The sequence below is a fragment of the Uranotaenia lowii genome, chromosome 1 (genome assembly GCF_029784155.1).
Source record: "Uranotaenia lowii strain MFRU-FL chromosome 1, ASM2978415v1, whole genome shotgun sequence".
Taxonomy (NCBI): domain Eukaryota; kingdom Metazoa; phylum Arthropoda; class Insecta; order Diptera; family Culicidae; genus Uranotaenia; species Uranotaenia lowii.
In genome coordinates, this window is record NC_073691.1 from 64,846,145 (window position 1) to 64,868,146 (window position 22,002).

General features: G+C 33.1%; 1 protein-coding gene across 1 annotated transcript in view; it reads left to right on the top strand.

The window, feature by feature from the left end:
• Positions 1-14,213: 14,213 nt before the first annotated feature.
• Positions 14,214-22,002, top strand: part of LOC129757252 (protein yellow) — a 48,558-nt gene continuing 40,769 nt past the window's right edge. The window contains exon 1 of the mRNA XM_055754416.1: positions 14,214-14,641. Within this exon, the coding sequence (XP_055610391.1) occupies positions 14,410-14,641 (232 nt within the window). The 5' untranslated portion in view covers positions 14,214-14,409. The remainder of the gene's footprint in view (positions 14,642-22,002) is intronic.

The following is a 22,002-nucleotide window of genomic DNA, read 5'->3' on the forward strand; positions in this document are numbered from 1 at the left end:
GAACGATATTGATTGAGCAGCTTATCGCTCGGTAACTGGTCGTCTTATTTATTGACTTTATGGAAAACCATGGCGATTCTATCAGATTAAGATCACGTTAACTGGTTCAAATATAGGCAGCTGGTTTTTTCGTCGAATACCTCATACCTCGAATGTCAATAAAAAGCCATTAAATGATGTGCTAGCCGGTTGCATTAAATTGGGTACCTGAAGTGAATCAAAGAAGCATTAATGATTCGTCACGTATATGTTTTGAATCCATGAGCGATTCGCTAGACTGATTTGTCACACTCCAGCATAAAAAAACTCTGACGTTTGTTGATTATTGAATTTCGTGTGTTTTTTTGTTTTTGCTTAGAAGCATGCAAGACTAAACAGCATCTTCAAAACCGGTTTAAGGAGCTGTGACTGTGAGTAATTCCGCTTTGAAAGTAATGAAAAAAATACTTTCGGAGAAGCGATTGAAAAGCTTCTTCTGTTGAGCACAGAACCAGCATGATTAATTGCCGACATTCATTTATACATATAAGACCTTTTGACGAATGTTGGAAAAAACCAAAATCAGATGCCTACGCCACTGAGGGGAACTTCCAAAATCCATCGAGGGGTTCACTGCGACATCGAATATTTGAATCACCATGCGTTCAGTTTGAGTGCAGTTTTAGCTAAACGGGTGTGCCGGGAAGTCCAGGAGAAAGCAAATGGATGAACCAGCTGTTGGAACTGGATTGGGGTTTCAGCGCATTCAGGGAATCCCTTTCAATTCAGAAAATTTTGATTTTAAACTTCTTTCGTGTTTTTTGACAGCTTGAGTCGGATCATATTGATGACGTTATTGGAATTTTCGAAAATTTAGTCGAAACATCTTTTTCAATTATCTCTTATTGAAAGTACGGCAAGTTAGTACAAACCAAGTGTGTTTTTATTATTTTTTGTTGATTTTGAAACGTTTCATTTTTGCTCCCAAGAATGTCAAAAAACGAGCGAAAAATAGCTGGCTTAAATTTCAACTGAGGAACAACATATGCAACCGTTGAAAAACGGTGAAAAACTCAGGCGCCGCACGCGTTCATGCGTTTAATAAACAAAACCGCAACTTTTATTTGGACAGTCGTTATCAAAACTTCTGCCCAATTTTGTGTACCAATAGCTCATGGTAACTGGATATCGTTTGAAAACAAAACTATTATTTTTTTATAAGAGAGGCACTCTACAGAAGGCATTTGTCCTTAAAAACAAAACTTATCAAAGACATCCGCCTGTACATAAAAACTCAGAATGACACAGGGGAAAAACATTTTTGGAGTTTATTAGCAAACTATCTTCTAAAGTGATATCGAAAACGTCAGTAAACTTACTATCGAAATACCAGTATCTGAACTTTTCTTATACCGTAGTTGAATTATAGGGAATCTTTCGATTGTTTTGATTCAGTAGAATTATTCAACTAAGTATGCTTACAACACATATTAGAGTGGAAAATTTGTGAGGAATGATGTGTTAAAATGCATTTCAAAACTTGCAGCGTTTTTTATGTGATCGCCAAGTTATTTTTTTTCGTAATTGCGTGAACGATAATAACCAGCATTTCGGTTTTGCGTAGGTTTGTAACAAAACGCAAAACCACAAACAGACCCTGCCACTGGTTTTAGGCTATGTTTAGTAAATATTCTACCATAGCTGACTTAACTCTCGAAAATAACAACAAGAAGAACAACCGGAGCCGGTGAATGATCAACCACATGAATGAGGGGTTCTCTCGCACGATGTATGTAATTTACACCAAAAGCGAAAACGAAGCCTAAACATCGGAAAAAAGTTCCTGTTTTGGAAATATGGATCCACCCGCGGTGACGCTCATCGGTGTCTTGCTCGGTAAATAACTACCTTAGTGGTGGCAAGAACACCTCAGTGCCAAATTGATTCGATAACATCAAGTGGTTTCCCGAGGCACTCATGCTTGTTTAAGTTTTTGTTTTTGTTGTAACTGTGCCAGAACCTAATTGAATATTCCACACATCGGTACCCCTTACATCACACCTAACTAGGTTGAACCATTGAATGAAACATCACTTAATAACTAAATTCTTCAGATTAGGATTTACTTGGTTAGCAGAAGCGTTTAAAATCATGTTTTATCTGTCAGCGGTGTCTAGCGAGCTTCCTCTAATTGGTAGCTAGCAACGTCGGTTTTTTTTTTTCTTTAATGGAAAAAAGCGTCGCGGCGATATCGTTGATCGGTTCGTCGTCGCGGTTTGTTGAGGAGCCGATCAGACGGACGGTTGTTAAAGTTTGTTGTTAGACTAACGAGAATCAACCGCTTAAAGTAGTACCTTACTTTAGGGTTGCCAAATGGGATGGCCGAGAAGTTGGAGAACGGTTGCCGTGGACCGAGTCGAGGAATATTGATCATTAGGTTATGTCGTGGGACGGAAACCAGGTAGATAAATAAGTAAATTAAGATCAGTTATCATAATTTGATACTTTTTTTTTCAAATATGAGTTTTAGTTTTCAAAGACCTTCCCGCATGCGTGGTCCTATGAAGGAGAAGGCTTAGCCAATAGGCAAAATCGTCAGATGTAAACAAGTCAAGCTGTAGCTTTATAATTCTACATCGAGTTAAATTTGCTGTTAGATTCTACGGCAGAAAACGCTCATCGTGCCCCGATTGATAGTGCTCTTTTCAACCCGAGTCAACAAATTTAAGTAAAAACGCGATTTAAAACTGATTTAAGTAAAAAATCAAAAATTTCATGATGGTGAAAATTGAGAATCATGAGAAACATCATGTTGCGGTGCGTACATTATAGATCAGAATGATTTAAAGATCACAAGAGCTTATTTCGTGGTGCCCAAAAATTATAATATTTTCGTCACTAGAGAACCGAGCTGTTTTTTTTAAATAGGTATTTCTGTAAATATGCTAAGGAGATTTCTTCTTTGGTGAAAAATAATAATAATAGGAAATACGAAAAAAATCCTCATGAATATTTACTTTAAAAAATACGTACTTTTGAAGAAAAGGGGAGTGCTTATTATGCCCCAGGTACTCGTTATGCTCTTATCTCCCATAGGTAGTATTGATATCTCCTTTAATCATGGGTTAAAATGTTTGCGAAAACTTTTAAATAGTCTTCTTTTACAGAATGCATCCAAAAACCTCATTATTTTTCTACTTTTAAGGTAGCGAATCTCACAAGACGGTTAAATTAAGAAGATGCATTCAAATTTCTGAATATCACAAAATAAAACATAATAAAAAAAAAATGAATTCAACTAATCGACAATTAGCTCTAATTGATTGAGTATGGCTTTCAAAAACTAATAATTGACATTTCCCTCTCGCACTCAAACACAATTTTTCTTGTATAGATATTTATTTTGATAAGTTTTTACTAGAAAAGGAGCTTCATTTGAATTTGCCTAGGTGTACCTGTATATTCTATCCCTTTTATAATCAAACTATTTTTAATTATGATTCAAAGTTGCTTGAAAAATGTAATCTACCAATAATTAAAAAAAATCATTACTTCAGAAAAAGGCTGCTTGATTGAAAAAAAGAAATTCCAAATGATTTTCAGAACCAAAATTAAATTTCCTAGATATGTAGAATGCAAAACAATAAATGAGGTTCTGAATCAAAGAAATGTTACTTACTCACCTATTTCTCTCACCCTTAGTTTACCATAATTGAAAATAAGTTTTGAAATTTAAAAGATTTACATTCAAAAATTTATCGTTATTTTTATTTCAAATCTGATTTAATTTGATTTTGGATCAAATCTTTCACATCAATATCCATATTATAGATGAAAAATGCAGTTTTCTTATACAAGTTAGAACGTTAAATAATTAAACACTTTGTTGCTGGAATACAAAAGGTGATTTTGTGTGTTTTTTAGCTACATATTGCGATTATATACAATTTTCAGAGTCTAGACGGGATAATAAGTTTTTAATGATGCTGATTTTATATGATTCTGTTTTAACATGAAGGATGTAAAACTTTATACATTTTTTAAATCCATGTCCAAAACTCAAAATACATACTCACGAATAAAACAAGGCAGCTTAATTCACATTTTTCAAAGGTTCAAGGAATATGAGAACTGATTTTCACTTATTTGCTTATTTACTTATTCGAAAAATTCAAAATAATGAATAGTTTTAAATCTATCAGCATTTGGTTTCGGTATACAACAGTTCCAAGCAAAACTGCCCCATGTGACTTTTGGATCATTTTTACATTTTTGCTGAAAACAGTCTCTTTAAGTTTTAACTTTCGAATAAAAACACAAACAAGTATATTTTGCTTAAACTGATAGCTAAGAGTAGAAAATGTTCACTTAAACATTTTTGCTTGAAAAATGCATACACTCAGAGGAAATCTTATTATAAATTTCATAAGATACATCTTATGAACCACTTTTTTACGTCCAAACTAATTTTTCATAAGAGTTTTATGAAATTCTTTCAATTTTCATACGATGTTCTTATGAAAAATAGAAGAAACGGCATTGTGAAAAAATGATGAACACATTCATTCATAGCATCTACAGTTTTTTTTTCCATCATCTAACAGTACGAAGCAATCGCCAGTTCATAGTTATTATAGTTTTCCTACAATGTTAAATGTTATTGTTATCTCCGGAATGGTAAGTTCGATTTGATGTTTTTGGTGTGAACGTTGAATATATTAGTAAACTAATATACATTATTTGTTTATAAACAAAGTATACTTTTCAGCTAGCTGATCGGCAAAAAACGAAAGGTCGAAGATAAAGATGCGGCAAAAAAAAACTTTAATGGAGCCGTCTGTTGATGCGCTGCTGATGGTGACCATGATGGATTTAATTTTAAACAAATTTGGCAAACAATAAAGTGAATGTTTTCAGCATGAAATATCGAGATTTTTTCTTATTAGAAAGTGATTTACTGTTTCCATAAGAATCTCTTATGAAAAGCAACAACCTCTCATTGAAGTAGGCGTTCATCTTCAGAATTCATTCGCGTCATAAGACAATCTTATGAATTTCATTAATTTTTCTTATGGCGCCACTTCATAAGAGAATCTTATGGCATACATAATAGTATTTTTCTGAGTGTACATAAAGACTAGTCAAATAAATGATACTGAGAGTATGTCATTATCGAGTTTATTCATTAAATTTTTTTTAATTTAAAAATCATTCCTTTCGAAAACAAATCCAAAAAGTTTCCTTTTTTAAACTTTAAAAAATAATTAAGGGATCTTGTAGGCATTGTTTGAAAGAAAAACTTGGAGTTTTAATCAGATTTATTTCAAACTCTTATGAACTCGATACATTCAAATTATAGATCAAATCTTTTTTTTAAGTATCTACAATTTAGTAATGTTAAACAACCAACCAATAAAATATATTTCCAGCTAATTTTTTTCTGAACCTGAAGATTCATTAAGTATTATTTTATCAACTATAAATTACCATGATAATTTTATTTTATTATTAAAATCCTGTGAAAAAAAAATAAATTAAATTTTAGTCTCCATTATGTATCGTGAGGCTAAGAGATTGAATTCTACTGAATCAAAGCAATCGAAAGATTACCTTTAATTCGATTCGATTGCTTTGATTGAGTAAAATTAATACTTTTCAAGGAACGCAATTCCTTCATATATGTATTATTAATAATAGTGATTTTCCACTGTTTTTTGTTTTTGGGCAATTTAAAATTTTAATTCCAGATCTGTTAAGCGAAAAGGGCATTTTATAAGAGAATCCCTAACCAGAACCCTCTAATTCGAATTTCAAGTCTTCTATTTTCTACATACACTGCCGGCCAAAAGTTTGGGATCACCCACTGAAAAACATGCAAATTTTGATCGTTTGATTTCGGAGATATTTTGCCCAGAAATAATGTTTTAGTTTAGCATCTTAAACTTAACCTAAAGTTAGAATTCAAAAACCGCACTCAATATTCATAGCCGATCATCTCGGGATAGGGTGAACCAAATTTCAAAATTTGAAATGAATCTTATTCTTTACTTCTCAAAACACAATAAAAAAAATTTGTGCAAAAATTTTAAGAATGTACTTTAAATTAATAAAATATACACTTAAGTTATCGTTCAAAAGTTTGGGATTACCTCTTAGTATGATTTAGGTATCGTCAAAAAGTTTGGGATCATTCTTTCAAAAACATGCAAATTTATCTCATTCATATCTTTCTCATCTATCATCGTATTGAAGATCTGAAGAGTTCATTTGGAAGCTTAGGAACTGTTGTTTTTTTATATAAATTCATTCCAAAATTATATTTTTAAGTGATAATCATAAAAAAAACAGAATCATAAGTGTGAACTTTCATAAAACAATTAATTTCAGGTTAATTTTTTTATGATAAGAACTTTAAAATATACTTTTTGTATGAATTTATGAAAAAAACAACAATTCCTAAGCTTTCACATGAACCCTTCAGATCTGCAATACGATGTTAGATGAGAAAGATATGAATGAGATAAATTTGCATGTTTTTGAAAGAATGATCCTAAACTTATAACCGATTCACCGTACTAAGGGGTGATCCCAAACTTTTGAACGATAACTTAAGTGTATATTTTATTAATTAAAAGTACTTAGGACACTTAGGAGTAGGCTGCGGCCGTGAACGACGGGTGTGATTTTTCTTCGCTGCCAATTTTAACTCCTGGAGAAAAATTCATTTTTTCTTGTCATTTGTGCTGAAAATTTGTTCAAATGTTAGAGATTCTCAATCTGTTTTCAAGTACGTCCGGAACGATTACCACGACGTTAACAGCAGACAGTAGTGTCCTCTGCAACCAATGCTTCGGGAAGTAACATCAACGCTTCGCAACAGGCCAGTTTATTGCGGCCTTTTTGGTTGGCTAGCAGAGCCCAATTACGAAGAACCTCAGATCGACTTTTACGAGGAAGTGACACTAATCAAGAAATCCAAAATACCGTGTAGTGTGTACCCGAAGAAGTGGTCGGCCAACAGGAAATGCTACTGCGGGATGTCTTGTGGCTCGAAGATCGTACGTGGTGAACCGGGTGGCAATGGTGGTGCCGAACCTTCAATTTCGGAACTCGTTGAACTTTAACGCGTCCCAAATGTTGCTGAGCAATTGCTGTTGCTCGCAAGGTGGGTGTTGTTGGTCACTAGCCGTTTCTCAAACCCTTTCACACGTTGGTTAACCCCCGGTAAGTGCAAGAAGAGCGATAGTTGGCAACTGGCGGATTTGGCTGCAGGCTTGCCCATTCCTGTCTTTTAAATATTCCCGGAAAATATCTCTTTCAACATGTATCCTTTTCAAATGAAAAAGAGGTAAGATGTAAAAAGTGTTTTTTTTTTCATATGTTCAAAATAGCTTAACTCTATTATGGGGTGCAGCGGGGGGTTGGACAGGACATCAAACGATCGGAAGACTGATATACAATGGATTGTGGGTTCAAGCCAGCCGAAGTATCTCGACAAATTTAGAATCATGAGAAGGTTACTTAAGAACCTTTTCAGAATTCTTTATTTGTTTCGAACAGTTGGAAGGGAGTGAGATGAGTCAAACCTGTCCCAAGCCAGTGGTAACGGACCCCTTGGTTGTACTGCAATTATTGTTCATGAGTTAAGCATGAACAATATTTGAATATGCGATCGAGACTTCCCGTACCGCCTCGGGTCGAAAGACCTATCTGGTGGGTGGCCACTGGTGGGTGGCCACTGGTGGGTGGCCACTGGTGGGTGGCCACTGGTGGGTTTTTCATACATACATACATACATACATTTTATTAATTAAAAGTACTTTCTTAAATTTTTGCACAAAATTTTATTATAGGGTGTTGAGAGGTAAGAAATAAGGATTCTAATGCATTTCAAATTTTTAAATTTGGTCCATCCTATCCCGAGATGATCGGCTATGAATATTAAGTGCAATTTTTTGAAAACCTTCTATTTTTAAGTTAAGTTTAAGGTACAAAACAAAAACATTATTTCTGGGCAAAATATCTCCGAAATAATCTTTGCTGGTTATCTTTCAAATAGGAGCAGAAGATTTGCAACATGTCTTAAAACGGCTGAGGTATGAACGATCAAAATTTGCATGAGCGGTTGATCCCAAACTTTTGGCCGGCAGTGTATATGAACTCTTTCTTTGATTATTTATTCGTAATTCAACTAGTGCATCTGAATTTTAAATTCCGAATGATGATCTCTTATATTTCAATTCTAAATCACCATTATGGAACTTTTTTAAGATTGAACTTTGCCTAAAAATTAAGATTAAAAAATTTAAATCCTTATCTTAAAAATGGGTTGTCATTTTATTTTTTTATAAATATTCCGGAATAATAAGTTTCCAACATGAAAAATGAATTAAATTTTAGTTTCAAATGCAAAACCAAGATTCGAATCAGGATTTTGTCCCAATGATGAACCGAACTGAATATCAAGAATAGTAAACTGGGAATAGATTCTAAAAAAATTTAAACCAGAACATCGGAAATGATTCAAACCTAAACTAACCTTGCTATTTTAAACCTAGCTCAATCTGGGCATTCGATTTCAAAACTTACAACCAAAAATCTGGGCACTATGCAGGCAAATTTATTAACCATACAATCAAAATTATGAAGAAAAAAAACTCGAAAAATTGCTTTTTTTTATCAAAACACATCAGAAAGTTTATTTGGATAAACTTTGCTATGAAAATTGTTTTGGACGCAAAATACACAATTGTGATCATTCAATTTAAATTTTTCTTAGATTTTTTAAATGAAATTAAAACATTCGGGCAAAATCGAGGCAATCTTACAACCCTAGTGAGTCTAATTTTTTTGAAAATTCAATTTTCGGGACTAAGAACTGTACCCCAAATAATTGCAAGAACCTCTTATGTGAATTACATTTGATAGCGTTTTTTGAGTACAGTCTTTAAATATCTATCAACAAACGAGATTTTATTTGTTATTCTTGATTCACTGCAAATTTTTTTTAATTTTAAATTTTAGGTTGAGTAAAGAAAATTTTGCTTGAAAATTTGGACCCTCATGGGGGGGAGTTACCCCTCCCCCCCAAACAAATACCATGACAAAAAATTGACAGACATTTTTGACATGTCACTTAGAATTTCCAAATGGGTTCTATGAAACATCTAAAAAGTATCTTGAACGGTGCATTAGAAAGTGTTTTAGCGAACGTTTTTGCCCTTCTTGAAAAAAGTTGCATCAACAGCGCTTGGAAGTTCCGTTATCGATGTTTTTACCCAGGGGGATGGCATCCTTAATCTTTGTTATTGAGTTTGACAACCATCTAAATTACAGGCCCACGATTTTGTAGGCCCATAGCAAAGCTGACATTTGACTGTCAAGGATCCGGAGTTAATGTCAAATCCTATAGAGAATTATGGTTGATTTCACACTAACACAACAGTCATTCTGGTTGAAATTTTGACTTTTTCAACTCTGTACAACTTTGAGAAGAAAATACCTCTCTGCCGATGCACACAGGAGTATTTCACCAAAAAACCTGGCCAAAACTCAAAATTTAAACGAACTTTTTTTTAGTTTTTTTTTAAATATTGATAATAGAATTCGTTTGTTGAAGCGCATTGCACGACAATGAACTTGTATTGAAGAAATACTATGATAGTGTTGAAATAAAAAGTCTTGAACGTTTCCGAGAAAAAGTAAATAAATTTTTTACCATCATTTTGCAATAATTTTTTTTTGACATTGCTAGATTTTTAACAAAGTAATGTCATAAATAAAGAATAATTGCAAAAATAAATTTAATTTCATTCTAATTTTTTTAAATTACAACGATAACATACTCAATCTTGAAAAAACGGTAACTGGAAATCTTTTGATGAAAAATGACACTTAAGAAATAACCTTTCTAACGCTATGCAATTTATTATTGAATAATGGAAAATTAAAATCGGTTCTCCAATTGAGGGGTGCTTGGAATGGGTCTTAAATATCTATAGCCAGTTTTCATCCATAAATTGTACTCTAGACTTATTTTTGGTGTAGGGTAACGGACCTATTTTGGACCGCTTTGGGAAGTGGCTAAACTATTTTCTGAAATAAAAAAGTACATGTTACAATTTTTGACTGCATTATCCGTCCATTACGAAGATCAAGGCTTTTTCTATCGAAACATATCGTGGTTTTTTTGCAATATAATAAGATTCAAGCTTAACAACGCGTTTCTTCGATTATTATTCTGGTCGGTATTTTGGACCACCAGGTTTCTATTTTGGACCACCCTTAAATGAAATAAGTCTTTTTTTCTCTAAATTTTGCTATATTTATGACAGCGATTGATGCTAGATTGTGCGAATAATTCAGTTAATCTTGTCTTTTCATATTAAAGTAGTCAAGTTTTGTTTGTTTGATTAGAATAGAGTAAAAACAGAAAAACCGGCTATTTTAAAGTGTTTATTAAATGTTTTGAAAATTCCGACAGCACACTGCAGTCTCGACGTCTTTTGCAGTCTCCGCGACTTTTATTGATGCATTTTGACTTCCAAAACCTTAGTGGATTTGGTTTGCCTTCAGTTCTGTAAAAACATAGATTCAAAAAGATAAAAATATGCGAGAATTATGTTTTCTGAAAAATTTACAAAAATTCAGTTTTATCTTTCAAACCACTTTTGTCCTGGGAAAAAAAAAATTATCGTTGGAGTAAATTTTTCAACAGTTTTTTGAACTGCATAACCACAGGAGCTGAAAAACTAGATTTTCATTACTTTTTTGCTTGTAATTTTTCACATTTCATCAATCTATTCCCAAGTTTTGAAACATATATAGCTATAGTTGAAAATATATTTTGTTAAAATTGTTGTTAAAACTGAGATATTTCAACTGCTACAAAAATTAAACTCGTTGCATATTCGCCCATTTGTAGTCGTTTTTTTTTTAAACCCATCCTTTAGACGGGGTTTATATTTCGGCTTTTCTACCTAACCAAGTTTTTTTTTTTTGCGAAAATCAACCTTGAATGGTTGTAACTTATAGATCAAATTGTCAATAATTTTTCATGAAGCATAATAAAAAAGGACTAAATGAAAAAATGGTGCATGTCCAGTTTTTTTTTCATGTTTTTAAGCTTCTTCAACCTGAAGCTTTTGACAACAGCTTATCAAAAAATTGCCATTATTGTGGATTATTAGATTAACGTGGTTTAAAGTGTAGTGCACAAAAAATAAGTTAAAAAATTGATTTGCTTGGTTTATGCCGATTGAAGTAAATCCCGTCTTAAGGCAAGTTTGGGGTTCAGCGAGTTGATTAAATGAAATAATGCCAAAGTTCCTAAATTTTATTTATAACTAGCTGATTTTACCCGGCTATGCTCGGGTTCACATAAAACATAAATCAAACTGAGTCGTTTAACTTTTAGAATTTTTATATTAAAATACATCATTATAAGCAATTTTGCGCATCTTTGGCCATTCAGTTTTTTTATTGAGATTATTCACCGTGTTTATCGTTTTCATATTATAGAAAAAATTAAAGGTATGAGCTTTAAATTAAAAGACATACAAAATAATTTCCCTTGAAAGCTTATTCATCACGATGAACATTTTTTTCATCCACCATTATTTTTTAGGAAGCTTGAAAAGATTTGGACTTTTATTTGTTATCTTCAAATGATCAAATTGTTTTGATATCTTTCCCATCCTGCCTCTAATAAAAATCTCTTTTGGATATCATTCCACTTTTCAAGACGGATGATCTCCCTGTACAATGGTATATTAGACATTTATCTACTTTGAAATTTCTAAACAAACATCCGAATCTGGTTAAACCATGCTGAAGACTCACATTGCATGTTTTAAATTATTTGTGTACTTTTTTCGCTTTTTAATTTCACACTGTTTGTCTTAAATGTGAAAGTTCCACATTTAGTTTTTTAAAGTTTTTGAAAACAAACCACATTTGAACCGAAGTAACCATTCTAATTTTATATGTGAGTTACATTTCAAAGTTCCTATTCTTGGACATTCATCCCATTGATGCTTGTGAAGTGTGATCAATTTTAAGGTTCATTTGTTTAAATTCGCAGTACTAAACGGTTTTACTATAAGATTTATCTAAATTGGATGGTAGAATTGAACAAACTGACTCAAAAATTATAAATTGGCCAAAGAAATAGAACTGCATAAAACTGAAAACCTCTGATTTATTTGATAAAAGTTTCATGTAATGGATTTGTTTTCAACGGAACCAAAAGTTTTTACTGATAATACACGATCAATTTTCTAATCCCCCGTTAAAATTCCCCAACAACTATTAAAGCGTTGAAATCGAGGCCTTCAACTTATAACTCTGAATCTTATTATTTTTTCTTTCTCTATGAGAGATTCTAAAAATTCGACAATAGTTGCTTCATAAAAGCTGGAATTTACGAAAATCGGTTCATTCAGCTGAAGAAGTCACTGTTCAGTTCACTGTATATTTATGTAGACTCTCAAAGCACTCTAGCGGCGGTAGGGAGCACTTTGAAAATCACTACAATTCTATTCAGTATATTTCTAACAGGCTAGTTGTATTTTTCAATCCAAAATGTAGGCTCATTATTGCATTCAAATATCTCCTACCAGTACCACGTGCTTAGACCAAGCCCACCAATGGTTGCTAAACCTCGAATCGAGTACATTTAGCAACATATCTATCAACCCATCTTCGCACCAACAGTCGCTAACTTGGTGCGAGAAATAGCATTCGAGCAGTAGGTTGTTACTGGATGCGTTTATGTAGCAACCCGGTAGCAACACAATCGGCCATCGCTATGAGAAAATAAACAAACAAAAATACCAACCTGAATGGCTACAAAGGGTGCAAAAATCAGTAAGTAGATAAAAAGGCAACCAATTAAACCATCTAAAATACCGACCAAAATAGGAACGCCCGGTGGGCTTGGTCTTAGAACAGAAGAAGGAATAAAAATACCCGCCAAAATTCCCCCTTTCAAATTTTCAATGATCAGCAAGCTTTGATTTGCTTTCCAGTATACGTGAACTTTGAATAGTCGTTGCTAATGCTCGGCCCATAATGATGGTGAAAAAAAAACCCCGCCAAAGGAAACGAAATTCGGCTGCCAAAATGGGTGCCATGACTTTTGGTTCGTGTGAATAAAATAGAACGTTGTATGGGAGGGTCCCTTTTCTTAAGTGGGAGGGGCTCAGAACTATTACTAAAACCTTACCCTTGTTCAACAACATCTCTCTGTACCAAATTTCAGGCTGAAGCGGTGTGGATTTGTATAAGGTGCATACAAACAAACATATATAGTCCAACTCATCTTTATATATTAGAAGAAGAAGATAGGTGATTGAAATAGTGTGCATAGTTCTTTCATATCGTCGTAAAACGTCTTTTTACACTTATGAACATTTTAACAGCAAGTTTAATACCTAGGTTATGTTGGGTGGTCCAAAATAAGTCCCTAAGGAATAAAGTAGGACCTATTTTCGACATGGGTCAAATTGCTATTAAAACAAGTTTTTTTTTTTGGTTCTCCGAGCTTGAAAACTAGTTTTCAAGTGTTTTCTTATAGCTGTGAACAGGTTTGTAGTTGTTGAATTCATCATAGCTAGGCAGGAAACTTCTTGAGAGTTGACGTCAATAATGGCACGTCCTTCTGAAATGGGCTTGGTTTGGCCCAACTGTAAAAAATCAAAACTTTATTTTCCATTTTCTCCCCCTTATCAGCTTCTGTGAATGAAATTTTAGATATGGTTAGAATCATAAGAAGAAGCTTTAACTATATGTGTTGAAAATTTTCATAATTAATGTGATTTATTAGAAAACATTGGAAAAGCGCTGCAAGGTGGTCCAAAATATGTACCCGGTCCAAAATAAGTCCGTTACCTTATTATAGAACCTGAATTTCCATGACATCCCGTTTTCGCGTGAAGGATGGCAACCCTACCTTATTCCTGCAACATGTTTGGCCGCCAACCGGCAAAGGCGGCGTCCAATTCTGTCTGCTCGATCACTTACCAGCGTATGCTAGCTGTGAGCTACTTCATGCTGACAGGCCGTGCAGAAACGCTGGTTGATTTGGCTTAAGCAATTTGACGTGAACGACGACGACGCCGTCTGTGGCAAACGGCGGCGGCTTTTTCGTTTCGTTTGGCCGTTTTGACGATTTTGGTTCTCGATCGCGCCAACTTGGTAAGATCCAGGCAGCGGCGTTGATATAACCGGCCCGTATTAGTCCTCCGCAAGTCAGTCGCGTTAGTTAGTTCCTCGGATCAGGACGTGCTTGCTAGTCGTGCAAGTCTCGAAGTGCCGGGTTTTTAGGAAGTGCTCCAGAATCCTGCAGGATATTTGCAGTAGTTTTGTGTATATTCATAAGTGTGTTATTTCGATTCGTTAATTGGTCGTTACGAAACCAAACCAGCAAACATGTGGAAGTTATCGGCTCTCGTGGCCGTAGTGGGACTTTGTGCGGTGGCAAGTGCTACGACAAAGCTGCAGGAACGTTACAACTGGAAGCAGCTGGACTTTGTGTTCCCGAATCAGCGGATGAAGCAACAAGCTCTGGCCAGTGGGGACTATGTTCCAACGAATGGCCTGCCGGTCGGAATTGAGCACTGGGAGAATAAGCTGTTTGTGTCGGTGCCTCGATGGAAGGATGGTAATTACAGAAGAATCGACTTAACATTTCAACAATTAAAAAAAAAGACTCATTAAGTGAAATCGAAGAGTGGTTTTGATAAGCAAAATGCCAAAAAGAACAGGGACTTTCCAAAAAGACCTTCCCACCAAATACAAAAAGGTCATCAACGAATTAGGGTGCTGGAACGAAAGGATGAGATCAATTACGAAATGGTGTAAACCCGCAAATTCGCAAGACCGGTTTCCCGCTTCTAGTGAATCTTGATTTTCTGGAATTCCCGGGACTTTCTGGATGTGTATATTTTTTTTTCATCTGATGATGATGATGATATTCGCTTGTCGATAAAAAAACAGATGAACTTGACTTTCGAGTATGTTGAGTTAATTATTTGCGGATTTGTTTTTGCAAATCATTCCCGAAACCATTATATAATGGATTGGATAGGGTTTTCAGTGGGAGGTTTCAACTTATTTTTTCTTTTTCTCGGGATTTTCATCCTTCTAGGTTTCAACTTGATGTTTGAAATTGAAAAAGAACTGTTTGTGATGCAAGGGATTGAGAAAATGCTGAAGCTTATCCCGATTTAGAGACGATCGACATAAAGAAATCAATAAAACCTCAATTTGTGTTAGTTCAATCCTCTACTGCAACAATGATAACACTAGTTTACAAAATTTTAAAAAAATCGTGAACTTGATTAACTGACCAACATTTTTAATGTAAAATCGGGCGCTGAATCCGAAAATGAAATTCAAAAAAATCTCAGTAGAACCGTTTTTGAGTTATGCTCCAAGTATGAAATTTCGAAAAAATTAAAAAAGTTCTTGTACTTAGATTAAAATATCTCGGACGGCATAACAGTAATTTGAAATCCCTCTTTTGCATATTGAAGGTGAATAAGTTTTCTATCGATCATCTGAACACTGTTTTTGCGTTTGACCAACAGTATTGCTGATATTAGTGTCTTTATGAGAAAAAAAATTATAAAAAACGCATTTTTTTAGAGAAAATTTTGTTTCAACGAAAGCTTTAGACTCAATGGTAGCATTTAAAAAATCTGTTTTTCTTTTGCGATTGAATGTAAATTTAAAACAAAGATTTCAAGTGGTTATTTATCAAAATCGGTTGAAAATTGAAGAAGTTATGGCTACTTTACCATAACTGAAATTTTTGGAGTTTTTAATAATTTAACGAACCGCAGTACACTTATCATAGTATAGGAAGAATGAAACATAATAAATCTCACTCGCTCCAAATCAAAATTATTTATTAGCTTACCAGAAGGTCACATGCCAAGTTTCAGGAAGATCTGACCATAGGAAGGGGTTGCTTAAGTCTCAAACGTGAATAAAATTTTGAGGTATTTTGCCCGGAAGGAACGAAAATACTGGTTTTTCATCAATAACTTTTTTCATCACCAGCTGATTGTTTTTTATGGTTGATTTTCTTAAAGCCTAAATTGAGACAAATATTTCACCCGAAGACTGTAACTCGATTGGATTTGAAACAGAAAAGTTATTGCGGTTTAAAGGCCGCAAATTTTGTCCAACACGCAATGAGTACTTTTTACGCATTGCGTTTTATACGACAATTTTCGACCAAAATACAATCTTTGAACCGCAATAACTTTTCTGTTTCAAATCCAATCGAGTTACAGTATTCGGGTGAAATATTTGTCTCAATTTAGGCTTTAAGAAAATCAACCATAAAAAACAATCAGCTAGTGATGAAAAAAGTTATTGATAAAAAACCAGTATTTTCGTTCCTTCCGGGCAAAATACCTCAAAATTTTATTCATGTTTGAGACTTAAGCAACCCTTCCCTGTGGTCAGATCTTCCTGAAACTTGGCATGTGACCTTCTGGTAAGCGAATAAATAATTTTGACTTGGAGCGAGTGAGATTTATTATGTTTCATTCTTCCTATACTATGATAAGTGTACTGCGGTTCATTAAATTATTAAAAACTCCAAAAATTTCAGTTATGGTAAAGTAGCCATAACTTCTTCAATTTTCAACCGATTTTGATAAATAACCACTTGAAATCTTTGTTTTAAATTTACATTCAATCGCAAAAGAAAAACAGATTTTTTAAATGCTACCATTGAGTCTAAAGCTTTCGTTGAAACAAAATTTTCTCTAAAAAAATGCGTTTTTTATAATTTTTTTTCTCATAAAGACACTAATATCAGCAATACTGTTGGTCAAACGCAAAAACAGTGTTCAGATGATCGATAGAAAACTTATTCACCTTCAATATGCAAAAGAGGGATTTCAAATTACTGTTATGCCGTCCGAGATATTTTAATCTAAGTACAAGAACTTTTTTATTTTTTTCGAAATTTCATATTTGGAGCATTACTCAAAAACGGTTCTACTGAGATTTTTTTGAATTTCATTTTCGGATTCAGCGCTCGATTTCACATTGGAAATGACCTTTAGTTTACTGAGTTCAAAAATGCTGTAAACTAGTGTAATTAATTATTTTATTATGATCATCATTCAAAAACTGTTCTAGTGAGCTTTTCAATATCATTTTCGGATTCAGCGCCCGATTTCACATTTAAAGGAATTTTTAGTTTGCTTAGTTAAAAAATGCCAAAATCGAACGGTTTTTTTCACCAAATTTTTGCTTACCTATCAATAGAAATAAACCACTCTTATTATTATTAACTGAGTTGATCAGATTTTTTTGACAATTTTTAGTTATTTTTTGTTATTTTTGTATCATGTTTTAGACCCATTTAGAACTTTTTTGTTATGCTTATAATGTTTGTTGTTTTTTATCTTTTATGATGAGATTAATCATCGTAATGTATGTTTGTTATTTAAATAACATAACAGTTATTTTTATCATATTTGTTATTTTTGTCAATTTACATATATTTTTAGATATTTTACGTCTTTTCTATTCTTTTATTGGTAGGTATTTGTATTAGAGTTTTTTTTTTTGGATTTTTTTTTTGTTTTTATTTTTTTTTGTAATTTTTGAGTTCTTTATAATTTTTTTTTTTTTGAATTTTTTTTGTTATTGTTGTTGTATTATATCAACATTCAAGAACGTAAAAACGTATTAATGGTGATTGTCTAAATTAAATTGGTACTGTTATAGAAAAAGCTAAATGGTAAAGTCGTTAGAAAAAAATCGTTTGGCACATGTGCCAAAATCAAATGTTGCTAAGAACGAACGGAGTCTGTACTATCATTAATAACACAATTCAACAAAATTTACATTTGTCGGAGGTGCAAAAAACTTAAGAACTGATTTATAATCTTTTAGGGGCACTGATTCCGACAATGCAATTAGGTTTTTTTTTTCTATAAGCCACTGCTTTCGAAATAACTTTAGAAAATGGGTAAAAATTCATTTAATCAATTTGTGCACTTTTTGGGAAAAACTGCAGAAGATAACAAAGATTAGCAAATAAAAGGTTTTAATTCAATGATAAACTTTTCCGAAGATCGCGAGTTATTTTGATTTCAGGGATAAAAGTTATAGAAGTTTTCGTATTGTTTGTTTTCGGAATTTTGCGAAATAAAGCAATTTTGATGATTTTTTGAAAATAAATTTTAAACCAAAATGAACCTTTGATATTCTCTAAACCAAAAGTAGTTTCGTTTTGCAGGCTTCAACAAAGTTCTAAAATAATTCATAATCTTTAATGTCAATTACTCGAAGACTTTCTTCAGCGATGTCAGAAATAGTTGTAATATTATCTACTTAAATTCCTAAAAAATTAAGAATTCAATATTTTCAAAGCTTTGTATTCAGGCAAAATCTGAATCCTTGATGGAATGGAAGATAATAAATAGATTGAAAATCAGTTTATGTTTTTCATGTAGGTATGTTGGTCTATCAGTTATCAATGATCGTTTGCACTCAAAATCGATCGATTTCAAAATTTCCGCGCTAATCGCTAAAGCATCACTAAAACAACATTAAAACAAGAGCTGATAGACAAAATCTTCAAAAATAGTGTGCCCTAGAGAAATTATCAGATCTTTCTGAAATATGGTATGTGAGCTTTTGATAAACTTATGATCAATTTTAGTTTGAAGCTAGTACGATTTATCTTATTTAATTCTTCCTTTATTAAAAAAAGATATACTTTTTTATACTATGGTTAGTTCAATAATTTCAAAATGCAAATATGTATAAGTAGGTCAAGGTTAAACTCCTCTCCCCCATGCGGTTCCAAAATGTCAAGAGCAATGTTCTTCTCTGAACACGAAATTTCAAAATCCTTATCATATTTTGACGAACGGCCAAAATGACTAGACTAAGAACTTAAGCCAAAACCTCGAAATCTTATCCCAGGTCCACAATTCTATACAGTTTTTTTTTTTCATTTTCTCCCTTTTAAAATTTAGTCCTTAATATCTAGTTTCAAGAACATTAGTTTGTCAAATTTTTGCAAAATCAAAAATTTGCAAAATTTGCAATCTTTTTTTAAAAAAAATCAGATATTTTATATATGCCTTGAAGAAGGTCAAGACTATAGAACGAAACGTTAGGCAAATTGTTAATTTTGTATTCGCTTTCTTTTGACTGAAATCTGCATTTTGTGCTTCAATTTGTTATGAAAGTTTTATCAAAATAAAATGAAATTTTTTTGGGAGTTGGAAATATGATTGACTGATGTGTTTCGATAAAAAAAATATTTAAAAAAAATATTTTCAATATTTCGATTAATTTTCGATATTGGCAGATATTGTGGAAAATAGCCTGGATTTGCACAGCTCAGATACTTGAGGAAAAAATCTGGAAAGTTTAGGTCAAATTCATTCCGGATTTTGTGGTAGGGGAGAGTGGGGTATCGTGGGCCATGGGGAAACGTGGGCCACTTTTAATATCTCAGATGTGTGTTGAGATAAAAATCTCAAACCAACTGTCATTGTCGTCGCTTTGCGTGAGCATATATTATTATATGTTGTTGACTAAAATACGCATCATATGCTTCTTTTATTTATCAAGCTAAAAAATGTTAGAGAAATTTACTCACACAATTGAAAAAACACCCTCTAATTTCATCGATGGGGAACCTAAAGTGCATAACAAAAATATGCTCATACGCTTATGATCTTAGTTTTGTCATGATCTTTCACGTGGAAAAGGAATTTTTGATGGAACATCAGTAAGTCACACAAACGCAACCAATTTGCAAATCATACCTTGTGGGGAATCGTGGGCCACACATCTTGAATCACCTATATTTTTATGTTTTTATACACATTCAGAACTTAAAATACGTTTTTCCTATCTGCAAAGTTTTCTTATGTCATATGAAGAGTTTTGAAAAATATTTTGTCCATCCTATATCAGAAATTTTGCCAAAACTTCGCGAGCCAGGTTTTGGAATCTATGCGATCATACACAGCTCTCTTCTTTATTTGTTTAAATTTAGTGCGAGGAAATGTAATGATAATACTAAATTAAATACTACATGGATCTCAATGGTAAACAGATTTCCTTTAAAGAGATCCACTATTTGATATTAATACTACTAAGCAAACATTTAATCAAATAAGACATTATAATTTAAATAATTAATAAAAAAAAAAAAAAGAACACACAAAGAAACTAAATTGCTACAAAAATTAATTATAAAAGAAGAAAACTGGTCACTGATCGATCGGTTTTTAACGACTCAATTTTTCTTTTAATAGCTGTATTACTTTGATTTTGAACGTGGAACGGTTGTTGATGGTTTTTATTTCATTAGGCAAGGCATTGTACTTAGTTGGACCAATAAATGATATTCTTTTTTGACCTAAGGATGTCACGGATCGGCTTCGTTGTAAAAAATCTGACTGGCGAGTGTTATGAGTACGCAATCCCGTTGTAAAATGGATGTTTTGATTACTGAAACTTGTGTGTAAATTGTCGTAGACATATATTACAGTTTGTAAATCGCAAAGATCTTTTAATGGAAGAATGTTATGGGCTCTTAAGGTGTAGAGCTGTTGGGTAGGAAAGAGCAACGGTAGTCTATAAATATTTTTTAAGCATCTATTCTGGAGAGTTTGAAGTTTTTGTAAATTTGACAAGGAAGCTCTTCCCCATATCATAATAAGATAGTTAATATGAGAGTGAATAAACGCAAAGTAAAATTTCAATAAAACATGTTGAGGCACAAAATTTCTCAATTTCCATAGGATACCACAAAGAGGAGAAACTTTTTTCTCTAGATATTCTGTGTGACGACTCCAACAAAGAGTTTCATCTAGGTAGATTCCTAAATATTTAAAGCATTTTACCCTCTCAATAACATTTCCATTTATCGTTGGGTCAATATTCGGAGGTAATCTTTTATGTGAAGAATGAAATAACATGTATTTGGTTTTCGTATAGTTGAGTGAGAGCAAGTTGGTATTAAAATATTTAGATAACAATTTCAAGTCATTTTCAATTTGTTGAATGATAATATCAGTAGATGCTGCTGAGTAGAAAATTGCTGTATCATCAGCGAATAGGCGTGCTGTGCCTTTTAATGGTAAGTTACAGAGATCATTAACATACAACAAAAAAAGTAACGGACCTATATTGCTACCTTGTGGTACACCTATATCAATATTTCTTACCACGCTTTTGGTATTTTCAATCACTACAAATTGCTTCCGCCCCTCTAAGTAACTGCGAAGGATATTATTAGCTGTTCCTCTTATTCCATATTTGTCTAGTTTGGATAGTAATATTTCGTGATTCAATGTATCGAAAGCTTTTTTAAGGTCCAAAAACAATGCTCCCACAATATTTTTGGAATCAATTTTAGAAATAATGGAGTCGACTAGTTCTGAGATGGCAATTAGTGTGCTCGAGCCGGATCTGAAACCATATTGCAGCTTATAAAGTATGTCATGCTGGTTCAGGAAATTTACAATTCTGGTCACAAGAAGTTTTTCAAACACTTTACTAAAAACACTTAAGGTAGATATTGGACGGTAGTTGTTTATATCATGGGAATCGCCAGCCTTAAAAACAGGAATAACTTTTGCGATTTTGAGGCATTCAGGATAAATTCCAGTCTCTAAAATGTAATTAAAATATTCCTTAAGTATGATAGAGAATTTGTCATGGTAATTTTTTAAGACACTTACTGGGAAATTATCAGGTCCACAGCCCTTCTTATTTTTAAGGGATAGAATGACTACCCTTACCTCATTCACAGTAGCTGGATGTAGAAATATTGTATTTTGTACATGTTCAATACGGGATAAATGGTCAGAGCCAGGGTCAATTGGAATTTCCTCAGCTAACCTTTTGCCAATTGTGGAAAAGTGCCTGTTTAATTTTTCACAAACTTCTAAATTGTTGGTAGTGCTGCCTTCTTCATCAGACAGGTTGATTGATGTGGTTGGTTTGTTTTTACCCATGAGGGTG